Genomic DNA, 12,154 nt, shown 5'->3' with positions numbered 1-12,154 from the left:
TCTGCAACTGACATTATCGAATGATGGCATCTCGCCCACCGGTTTTCGACGAGACGGTGAGCAGCTGGAGCACGTACAGGGTACGGCTGGAAGCTTATTTTGAGGGCAATGGAATTACCGACACGGTCAAACGCCGAGCTCTGCTGGTGCCTTCACTGAGCGATAATGTCGTGCGCATGTTGCAAGGACGTCTTCCAACCGTGTCGGTTAACAGTCAGGCTTACGATGAAGTCGTTGAATGCCTCGAGGAACACTACAATCCTCAAGTTAATGAAATAGCGACGAGTTTCTCGTTCTTCATGCGCAAGCAAAGGGACGGAGAGAGCGTTCGGGAATACATTGTCGACCTTCGGAGAATGGCGGAAAGTTGCAACTTCCGCAACTCGCTGCACCGTATGCTGCGAGACCGCATAGTATGCGGAATCAGGGAAGACGACGCGCGACGCTGCCTGTTAACGCGGAAGAAGCTAACTTTTGAGGAGGCAGAAGAATTTGCCGTAGCTTCAGAGAAAGCGCTAGGCGACGTTCGTGACATGCGAGAAGCAGACCCAGTGACTACGGGAACCAGCATTAATGTTGTACAGTCGCAGCGAGGACGACGACCCTGGGCGAAGTGGAACACTGCAAAGAACGACCATTCGCGTGAGCGTTGCGGCGGCCCCCACGCAACACACATGCGCCGTCATCGAAACACCAAGTGCCACCATTGCGGCAGGAAAGGTCATCTTGCGAAGGTTTGCAGCAGTGGCGGCCCTCGGGAACGTGGTGCCTTTGCCATCGAGGAAATTGATGGTGAGAGCGAAGAAGAAATGTTGCTTGCTTTTGTCGCTCACAGCTCCACGGACAGAGCTACGTTGAAGCTTCTCGAAGAAGAGTTGACATGGCAGGGCCGGAAATTGCGAATGATTCTAGACACGGGTTCTCCAGTCAGCGCCATACCGAAGAATATATTTAAGAAACATCGCAAATGGTGGCCGGCACTGGAAAAAACGTCACTCCGCTTAAGATGCTTCCTGGGACCATTGCCAGTTGTCGGCGAGATAACCATGAGGGTTCAGTCTGGATCGACTGTTGTGACCAGCACGCTAATCGCGGTGGCATGTAACGGACCACTGCTCTGCAGCCGGAACACGATAGAGGCCTTCCGTAAGGCGGGTGTGTCCTTTCGGGACACTAGAACCACCTCAAGTGTAAATGTTGTTCGTGATAACAAGATGACGCCTCTGCTCGATGAATTTTCGGATCTTTTCGACAACAAGCTTGGCTGTTGCAAGGGCCCCCCTGTGCAATTACACCTCAAAGAAGGAGCCCGCCCACGTTTCTGTAAGGCACGTACAGTGCCTCATACCATGCGCTCCAAAGTTTCGGCCGAGGTCGACCGTCTTGTGCAAGACGGAGTGCTTTCTTCGATAAGGAGGAGGAGTAGATTTTAATGAACAGAAAGGAGGAGAGGTCGGCCTGGAGAGCGTGTCTCTAGCCTGCTACTCCTCACTGGGGAAAGGGGAAGTGGGAAATACAGGGAAAGGTAGGTGGCGGGTGATTATGTTATGGTACAATGAGATACTATATGCACGTTATCCAATATGCGGGTGCGCAGTGAACGCGCATACACGTAACGGTAATCTTGTCCATACAAAAAGTAATATTGTCCCAAAAAGTTATTGCGCAAACACATTTCGTATTGACTGCACGTCTCACTGCTGCTAAAGGCGATCGTCTAGACCAGTCTCACTTAAAAAATTCAAAAGTGATTTTATGGCACGTTGGGCACAGTGAACACTCCTCCAAGCGCCCAAAAGCTTTTCTTCTGAAAAGGGACGGGAGTCCAAGCTGTCAACTATTGATTTGAGTTTTCTGCGTTCGGTCGCATATTGAGGGCACACACAAAGTACGTGAGCTATTGTCTCGAGAGTGTGGCAGACGCTACATTCAGGGTCCCGTGCTTGTCCAATCTTGTGAAGGTATCGGTGTCTTCGATAAGCATTTCAGATTGGGCAACACCGGTGGTTCCGGTAGCTAAACAAAGAGCTGCGCTCTAAAGGAACGGCGATATACGATTGTGCGGCGACTTCGAGTTAACCGTCAACCTGGCGTCGCACTTGGAACCGTATCCCCTGCTCAAAGTTGAAGACATATTTGCGGCGCTTTCTGGAGCATCGCCGGAGTTGGTAGGCTTAGGAAAGAGTGCGCATATGGGGGCGAGGAACCAGACCACGCTGATCGCGGTTTCCCGAGCTTCAGTTGTGCTTTGGTGAATCCTGAAAGCATCCGGCGAAATCCTTCCCTTAGCGTAATTTCGGACTGCCGTGCGCCATGTCGCTCAGTCACTCACTTCTCTGAGAAGCGCTGGTTCGTGATATACATCACTGCGAATACTGATGCAAGTGTTGCTGCATATTTACGCGATGAATAAACGAATTGCGTAAATTGGCTTTTCTAGAAAAAAGAAAAGTAAGCCTATAGCCCAGTATTCAGTACTTCATAGAGAACTTAATGGACCTGGCAGAAACAATATTTTCTTGGGTCATGGACATAGCGTTCTTTCCATTTTTTCGAGATAATTAAACTGAGCTTATTCGTTTGTTTATCGCGTAAGTCGGCGTCAGCACGTGCGTGGGGAGTGATTTATGCGAAGAACCAACGCTTTACAGAGAAATTATTGGACCTGGAAGAAACAATACTTTCTTGAAATGTACGGTCACCGTTTTTTTTTTCAATTTTCGGAGGAAATTATTCTGAGCTTATTAGTTCATTTATCGCGTAAATCGGCGTAAGCACGTGTGTGGGGAGGGACTCATGCGAAGAATCAATGCTTTACAGATAACTTATCGGACCTGGCTCAAAGAATATTTTCTTGGGCTATAGGCTTACCCTATATTCCATATTTTTCGAGAAAAGTAATCTGAGCTTATTCGTTTGTTTATTGCGTCAATCGGCGTAAGCACGTGCGTGGGGAGTGATTTATGCGAAGAACCAACGCTTTACAGATAATTTATTGGACCCGGCTCAAACAATATTTTCTTAGGGTATAGGCTTACGGTTTTTCCATTTTTTCGAGAAAATAATCTGAGCTTATTCGTTTGTTTATCGCGTAAATCGGCGTAAGCACATGCGTAGGGAGGGATTTATGCGAAGAACCAACGCTTTACAGATAATTTATTGGACCTGGCTCAAACAATATTTTCTTGGGCTTACCTTTCTTCCATTTTTTCGATAAAATTAATCTAAGCTTATTCGTTTCTTTATCGCGTAAATCGGCTTAAACACGTGCGTGGGGAGTGATTTATGCGAAGAACCAACGCTTTACAGAGAACCTATTGGACCTGCCTCAAACAATGTTCTCTTGGGCTATATAGGCTTACGTACCGTCTTTTCCATTTTTTCCGAGAAAGTTAATGTGATTGGCCCTCATAGGCCAAATACCAGTAAGACAATGGAGCAGTGGGAGGCCCAGCTCGCCCGCTCCGACCTGGCAGGACCAAAGTCCTTAATTAACCTGGTCAAGCAGGCGGCAGAGGCCAGTGGGGCCCTGGACTGAGAAGCTCCGACCACCCCTCCTCCAAATCTTTCCCATTTCAATAATCTATCTATCTATCTATCTATCTATCTATCTATCTATCTATCTATCTATCTATCTATCTATCTATCTATCTATCTATCTATCTATCTATCTATCTATCTATCTATCTATCTATCTGTCTGTCTGTCTGTCTGTCTGTCTGTCTGTCTGTCTGTCTGTCTGTCTGTCTGTCTGTCTGTCTGTCTGTCTGTCTGTCTGTCTGTCTGTCTGTCTGTCTGTCTGTCTGTCTGTCTGTCTGTCTGTCTGTCTGTCTGTCTGTCTGTCTGTCTGTCTGTCTGTCTGTCTGTCTGTCTGTCTGTCTGTCTGTCTGTCTGTCTGTCTGTCTGTCTGTCTGTCTGTCTGTCTGTCTGTCTGTCTGTCTGTCTGTCTGTCTGTCTGTCTGTCTGTCTGTCTGTCTGTCTGTCTGTCTGTCTGTCTGTCTGTCTGTCTGTCTGTCTGTCTGTCTGTCTGTCTGTCTGTCTGTCTGTCTGTCTGTCTGTCTGTCTGTCTGTCTGTCTGTCTGTCTGTCTGTCTGTCTGTCTGTCTGTCTGTCTGTCTGTCTGTCTGTCTGTCTGTCTGTCTGTCTGTCTGTCTGTCTGTCTGTCTGTCTGTCTGTCTGTCTGTCTGTCTGTCTGTCTGTCTGTCTGTCTGTCTGTCTGTCTGTCTGTCTGTCTGTCTGTCTGTCTGTCTGTCTGTCTGTCTGTCTGTCTGTCTGTCTGTCTGTCTGTCTGTCTGTCTGTCTGTCTGTCTGTCTGTCTGTCTGTCTGTCTGTCTGTCTGTCTGTCTGTCTGTCTGTCTGTCTGTCTGTCTGTCTGTCTGTCTGTCTGTCTGTCTGTCTGTCTGTCTGTCTGTCTGTCTGTCTGTCTGTCTGTCTGTCTGTCTGTCTGTCTGTCTGTCTGTCTGTCTGTCTGTCTGTCTGTCTGTCTGTCTGTCTGTCTGTCTGTCTGTCTGTCTGTCTGTCTGTCTGTCTGTCTGTCTGTCTGTCTGTCTGTCTGTCTGTCTGTCTGTCTGTCTGTCTGTCTGTCTGTCTGTCTGTCTGTCTGTCTGTCTGTCTGTCTGTCTGTCTGTCTGTCTGTCTGTCTGTCTGTCTGTCTGTCTGTCTGTCTGTCTGTCTGTCTGTCTGTCTGTCTGTCTGTCTGTCTGTCTGTCTGTCTGTCTGTCTGTCTGTCTGTCTGTCTGTCTGTCTGTCTGTCTGTCTGTCTGTCTGTCTGTCTGTCTGTCTGTCTGAGGTGAGTTTATTTGTTTGTTTTTTGGCTTAAATCGGCGTCAGAACGTACGTGGGGAGTGATGTATGCAAGGAACCAATGTCAAAGGCCGAGGGTTAAAGGAGAAAAATTTGATTAAACTAATACAGGCGTACATCTTCAGCCGGGTGAGCTTTGCAACACCATATCTCGACTTCAAAGCGGTGGAAAGAGAAAATATTGATTCTCTAATGAGAAAACGCGTAAAGAGAGCGCTCGGACTGACCATGTGCACATCCATAGAGAGACATTGCTCTAGGGATGCACAACACATGGGCAGAACTGGTGGAAGCGGTGCGAACCTCTGAAAATGAGAAACTTAGCACTACGAGGACAGGAAGAGCTATATTGACCAAAGTTCGAATAAATTCGAATAGAGGCCCCACCCAAGTGGTGGATGTAGATAGGGAAGTCAGAAAATATCTGATTATACACCGGCCCCCTGCCAAAAAATATGCACCCGGAAAATAACAAAGACAGGAGGCAAAACGAGCCGATGCATAACAAATTAGATACGGTGAAATTTCGGAACATGAGATGGCCTATGTAGACGCGACGAGGAATCTGACGTGGTGGCGGTGGTTTTGTGGAAACGGCCGTAAGCGGCTGGGGTAATCCCGTGAGAGCTGCCACTCTGCGCGGGCGCAGCATAGAAGTTGCTGAGGAAATTGCGATTGCGTTAGCTTGCGCTGGAACGGATGCGAAATTTGTGACTAGTGACAGCAAAACTGCCATACAAAATTTTAGCAAGGGAAGGATCTCGCCCTTAGCGGCCAGAATCCTAGGCCAGAGAAAGTAGAAAAATTCAAATAATTTGGACTCCGGCGCACGACGCAGTCCCCAGCAACGAGGCGGCCCACGAGCTGGCTCGAGATCTCTATATAGCGCCGAGCCGCTACGGGGCCCCTCGATGACCGAGGGAGCGAAGAGCGCATGCTAAAATATGGGGAGATAACGCAGCATTATAGACTGGCTCGTAGACTGGCATCCCCGCCAGACGCGAAATTAAACAACAGACAAGCGGTGGCTTGGAGCTGACTGCAAACTTATGCGTATCCGCACCCGGTTATAGCGAAGCACATGTTCCCCGAGGCCAGGAGCGATAGGTGTCATCTTTGTGGTGTGACAGAGACCCTCGACCACATAATATGGGAATGCCAGTACACTCCCGGGGGGACGCGCAATACTGGTAATAGAGACAGATGGGAGACCCTGCTGCGCAGCTCGGACTCTCAACTCCAGCTCCGGCTCGTCCAAATGGCTGAAGAGGCTGCTGGGACTCAAGACCTCCAAGCCTGCATCTGAAGCGGCGGCACCCGCCCCCTGACCTGCCTGTCGGGGGTTGGGTAGATCACCTTATGCGTTGGAGAATAAAGCTTATTCTATCTATCTTTAGAGAGAACCTGTTGGACCTGGATGAAAATATTTTCTTGGGCTTACTGTTCTTTCCATCTTTCGAGAAAATTCATCTGAGCTTATTCGTTTGTTTATCGCGTAAATCGGCGTAAGCACGTGCGTGGGGAGTGTTTTATGCAAAGAACCAACGCTTTAGAGAGAACTTATTGGACCTGGCTCAAACAATATTTCCTTGGGCTATAGGCTTACCGTTTTTTCCATTTTTTCGAAAAAATTAATCTGAGTTTATTCGTTTGTTTATCGCGTAAATCGGCGTAAGCACGTGCGTGGGGAGTGATTTATGCAAAGAACCAACGCTTTAGAGAGAACTTATTGGACCTGGCTCAAACAATATTTCCTTGGCTTACCGTTTTTTCCATTTTTTCGAGAAAATTATTCTGAGCTTATTCGTTTGTTTATTGCGTAAATCGGCGTAAGCACGTGCGTGGGGAGTGATTTATGCAAATAACCAACGCTTTAGAGAGAACTTATTGGACCTGGCTCAAACAATATTTCCTTGGGCTATAGGCTTACCGTTTTTTCCATTTTTTCGAGAAAATTCATCTGAGCTTATTCGTTTGTTTATCGCGTAAATCGGCATAAGGACGTGCGTGGGGAGTGATTTATGCAAAGAACCAACGCTTTAGAGATAACTTATTGGACCTGGCTCAAACAATATTTCCTTGGGCTATAGGCTTACCGTTTCTTCCATTTTTTCGAGAAAAAAAATCTGAGCTTATTCGTTTGTTTATTGCGTAAATCGGAGTAAGCACGTGCGTGGGGAGTGATTTATGCAAAGAACCAACGCTTTAGAGATAACTTATTGGACCTGGCTCAAACAATATTTCCTGGGGCTATAGGCTTACCGTTTTTTCCATTTTTTCGAGAAAATTCATCTGAGCTTATTCGTTTCTTCATTGCGTAAATCGGCGTAAGCACGTGCGTGGGGAGTGATTTATGCAAAGAACCAACACTTTAGAGAGAACTTATTGGACCTGGCTCAAACAATATTTCCTGGGGCTATAGGCTTACCGTTTTTTCCATTTTTTCGAGAAAAAAAATCTGAGCTTATTCGTTTGTTTATTGCGTAAATCGGAGTAAGCACGTGCGTGGGGAGTGATTTATGCAAAGAACCAATGCTTTAGAGATAACTTATTGGACCTGGCTCAAACAATATTTCCTGGGGCTATAGGCTTACCGTTTTTTTCCATTTTTTCGAGAAAAAAAATCTGAGCTTATTCGTTTGTTTATTGCGTAAATCGGAGTAAGCACGTGCGTGGGGAGTGATTTATGCAAAGAACCAACGCTTTAGAGATAACTTATTGGACCTGGCTCAAACAATATTTCCTGGGGCTATAGGCTTACCGTTTTTTCCATTTTTTCGAGAAAATTATTCTGAGCTTATTCGTTTCTTCATTGCGTAAATCGGCGTAAGCACGTGCGTGGGGAGTGATTTATGCAAAGAACCAACGCTTTAGAGAGAACTTATTGGACCTGGCTCAAACAATATTTCCTTGGGCTATAGGCTTACCGTTTTTTCCATTTTCTCGAGAAAAAAAATCTGAGCTTATTCGTTTGTTTATTGCGTAAATCGGAGTAAGCACGTGCGTGGGGAGTGATTTATGCAAATAACCAACGCTTTAGAGAGAACTTATTGGACCTGGCTCAAACAATATTTCCTGGGGCTATAGGCTTACCGTTTTTTCCATTTTCTCGAGAAAAAAAATCTGAGCTTATTCGTTTGTTTATTGCGTAAATCGGAGTAAGCACGTGCGTGGGGAGTGATTTATGCAAAGAACCAATGCTTTAGAGAGAACTTATTGGACCTGGCTCAAACAATATTTCCTTGGGCTATAGGCTTACCGTTTTTTCCATTTTTTCGAGAAAACAAATCTGAGCTTATTCGTTTGTTTATTGCGTAAATCGGAGTAAGCACGTGCGTGGGGAGTGATTTATGCAAGGAACCAACGCTTTAGAGAGAACTTATTGGACCTGGCTCAAACAATATTTCCTTGGCTTACCGTTTTTTCCATTTTTTCGAGAAAATTATTCTGAGCTTATTCGTTTGTTTATTGCGTAAATCGGCGTAAGCACGTGCGTGGGGAGTGATTTATGCAAATAACCAACGCTTTAGAGAGAACTTATTGGACCTGGCTCAAACAATATTTCCTTGGGCTATAGGCTTACAGTTTTTTCCATTTTTTCGAGAAAAAAAATCTGAGCTTATTCGTTTGTTTATTGCGTAAATCGGAGTAAGCACGTGCGTGGGGAGTGATTTATGCAAAGAACCAACGCTTTAGAGATAACTTATTGGAGCTGGCTCAAACAATATTTCCTGGGGCTATAGGCTTACCGTTTTTTCCATTTTTTCGAGAAAATTCATCTGAGCATATTCGTTTCTTCATTGCGTAAATCGGCGTAAGCACGTGCGTGGGGAGTGATTTATGCAAAGAACCAACGCTTTAGAGAGAACTTATTGGACCTGGCTCAAACAATATTTCCTGGGGCTATAGGCTTACCGTTTTTTCCATTTTTTCGAGAAAAAAAATCTGAGCTTATTCGTTTGTTTATTGCGTAAATCGGAGTAAGCACGTGCGTGGGGAGTGATTTATGCAAAGAACCAACGCTTTAGAGATAACTTATTGGACCTGGCTCAAACAATATTTCCTGGGGCTATAGGCTTACCGTTTTTTCCATTTTTTCGAGAAAAAAAATCTGAGCTTATTCGTTTGTTTATTGCGTAAATCGGAGTAAGCACGTGCGTGGGGAGTGATTTATGCAAAGAACCAACGCTTTAGAGATAACTTATTGGACCTGGCTCAAACAATATTTCCTGGGGCTATAGGCTTACCGTTTTTTCCATTTTTTCGAGAAAATTATTCTGAGCTTATTCGTTTCTTCATTGCGTAAATCGGCGTAAGCACGTGCGTGGGGAGTGATTTATGCAAAGAACCAATGCTTTAGAGAGAACTTATTGGACCTGGCTCAAACAATATTTCCTGGGGCTATAGGCTTACCGTTTTTTCCATTTTTTCGAGAAAAAAAATCTGAGCTTATTCGTTTGTTTATTGCGTAAATCGGAGTAAGCACGTGCGTGGGGAGTGATTTACGCAAATAACCAACGCTTTAGAGAGAACTTATTGGACCTGGCTCAAACAATATTTCCTGGGGCTATAGGCTTACCGTTTTTTCCATTTTCTCGAGAAAAAAAATCTGAGCTTATTCGTTTGTTTATTGCGTAAATCGGAGTAAGCACGTGCGTGGGGAGTGATTTATGCAAAGAACCAATGCTTTAGAGAGAACTTATTGGACCTGGCTCAAACAATATTTCCTTGGGCTATAGGCTTACCGTTTTTTCCATTTTTTCGAGAAAATTACTCTGAGCTTATTCGTTTCTTCATTGCGTATATCGGAGTAAGCACGTGCGTGGGGAGTGATTTATGCAAAGAACCAACGCTTTAGAGAGAACTTATTGGACCTGGCTCAAACAATATTTCCTTGGGCTATAGGCTTACCGTTTTTTCCATTTTTTCGAGAAAATTATTCTGAGCTTATTCGTTTGTTTATTGCGTAAATCGGCGTAAGCACGTGCGTGGGGAGTGATTTATGCAAAGAACCAACGCTTTAGAGAGAACTTATTGGACCTGGCTCAAACAATATTTCCTTGGGCTATAGGCTTACCGTTTTTTCCATTTTCTCGAGAAAAAAAATCTGAGCTTATTCAATTGTTTATTGCGTAAATCGGAGTAAGCACGTGCGTGGGGAGTGATTTATGCAAAGAACCAACGCTTTAGAGAGAACTTATTGGACCTGGCTCAAACAATATTTCCTTGGGCTATAGGCTTACCGTTTTTTCCATTTTTTCGAGAAAATTATTCTGAGCTTATTCGTTTCTTCATTGCGTAAATCGGAGTAAGCACGTGCGTGGGGAGTGATTTATGCAAAGAACCAACGCTTTAGAGATAACTTATTGGACCTGGCTCAAACAATATTTCCTGGGGCTATAGGCTTACCGTTTTTTCCATTTTTTCGAGAAAATTATTCTGAGCTTATTCGTTTCTTCATTGCGTAAATCGGCGTAAGCACGTGCGTGGGGAGTGATTTATGCAAAGAACCAATGCTTTAGAGAGAACTTATTGGACCTGGCTCAAACAATATTTCCTTGGGCTATAGGCTTACCGTTTTTTCCATTTTTTCGAGAAAATTATTCTGAGCTTATTCGTTTCTTCATTGCGTATATCGGAGTAAGCACGTGCGTGGGGAGTGATTTATGCAAAGAACCAACGCTTTAGAGAGAACTTATTGGACCTGGCTCAAACAATATTTCCTTGGGCTATAGGCTTACCGTTTTTTCCATTTTCTCGAGAAAAAAAATCTGAGCTTATTCGTTTGTTTATTGCGTAAATCGGAGTAAGCACGTGCGTGGGGAGTGATTTATGCAAAGAACCAACGCTTTAGAGAGAACTTATTGGACCTGGCTCAAACAATATTTCCTTGGGCTATAGGCTTACCGTTTTTTCCATTTTTTCGAGAAAATTATTCTGAGCTTATTCGTTTCTTCATTGCGTAAATCGGCGTAAGCACGTGCGTGGGGAGTGATTTATGCAAATAACCAATGCTTTAGAGAGAACTTATTGGACCTGACTCAAACAATATTTCCTTGGGCTATAGGCTTACCGTTTTTTCCATTTTTTCGAGAAAATTCTTCTGAGCTTATTCGTTTGTTTATTGCGTAAATCGGCGTAAGCACGTGCGTGGGGATTGATTTATGCAAAGAACCAATGCTTTAGAGAGAACTTATTGGACCTGGCTCAAACAATATTTCCTTGGGCTATAGCCTTACCGTTTTTTTCCATTTTTTCGAGAAAATTATTCTGAGCTTATTCGTTTCTCCATTGCGTAAATCGGCGTAAGCACGTGCGTGGGGATTGATTTATGCAAAGAACCAATGCTTTAGAGAGAACTTATTGGACCTGACTCAAACAATATTTCCTTGGGCTATAGGCTTACCGTTTTTTCCATTTTTTCGAGAAAATTCTTCTGAGCTTATTCGTTTGTTTATTGCGTAAATCGGCGTAAGCACGTGCGTGGGGATTGATTTATGCAAAGAACCAATGCTTTAGAGAGAACTTATTGGACCTGACTCAAACAATATTTCCTTGGGCTATAGGCTTACCGTTTTTTCCATTTTTTCGAGAAAATTCTTCTGAGCTTATTCGTTTGTTTATTGCGTAAATCGGCGTAAGCACGTGCGTGGGGATTGATTTATGCAAAGAACCAATGCTTTAGAGAGAACTTATTGGACCTGGCTCAAACAATATTTCCTTGGGCTATAGGCTTACCGTTTTTTCCATTTTTTCGAGAAAATTATTCTGAGCTTATTCGTTTCTTTATTGCGTAAATCGGCGTAAGCACGTGCGTGGGGATTGATTTATGCAAAGAACCAATGCTTTAGAGAGAACTTATTGGACCTGACTCAAACAATATTTCCTTGGGCTATAGGCTTACCGTTTTTTCCATTTTTTCGATAAAATTATTCTGAGCTTATTCGTTTCTTCATTGCGTAAATCGGCGTAAGCACGTGCGTGGGGAGTGATTTATGCAAATAACCAATGCTTTAGAGAGAACTTATTGGACCTGACTCAAACAATATTTCCTTGGGCTATAGGCTTACCGTTTTTTCCATTTTTTCGAGAAAATTCTTATGAGCTTATTCGTTTGTTTATTGCGTAAATCGGCGTAAGCACGTGCGTGGGGAGTGATTTATGCAAAGAACCAACGCTATAGAGAGAACTTATTGGACCTGGCTCAAACAATATTTCCTTGGGCTATAGGCTTACCGTTTTTTCCATTTTTTCGAGAAAACAAATCTGAGCTTATTCGTTTGTTTATTGCGTAAATCGGCGTAAGCACGTGCGTGGGGAGTGATTTATGCAAGGAACCAACGCTTTAGAGA

The 12,154-nt window shown here is 44.2% G+C and overlaps 1 protein-coding gene across 1 annotated transcript; it reads left to right on the top strand.

The window, feature by feature from the left end:
* Positions 1-23: 23 nt before the first annotated feature.
* LOC139059557 (uncharacterized) lies at positions 24-6,130 on the top strand. The gene is made up of 2 exons (XM_070537988.1): positions 24-792; positions 6,027-6,130. The coding sequence occupies exons 1-2, from the start codon at positions 24-26 to the stop codon at positions 6,128-6,130; spliced, it is 873 nt and encodes a 290-aa protein (XP_070394089.1).
* Positions 6,131-12,154: the final 6,024 nt, after the last annotated feature.

Source organism: Dermacentor albipictus, chromosome 4 (genome assembly GCF_038994185.2).
Source record: "Dermacentor albipictus isolate Rhodes 1998 colony chromosome 4, USDA_Dalb.pri_finalv2, whole genome shotgun sequence".
NCBI lineage: Eukaryota > Metazoa > Arthropoda > Arachnida > Ixodida > Ixodidae > Dermacentor > Dermacentor albipictus.
Note: the sequence above shows the minus strand (reverse complement) of the source record. Positions and strands in the feature narration are given on the sequence as shown.

Coding starts and splice junctions, on each gene's coding strand:
- LOC139059557 (XM_070537988.1), top strand. CDS start 24: ATGGCATCTCGCCCACCGGTTTTCGACGAGACGGTGAGCAGCTGGAGC. Junction 793..6,026: donor TGCCATCGAGGAAATTGATG/GTGAGAGCGAAG, acceptor CCTGCTGCGCAG/CTCGGACTCTCAACTCCAGC.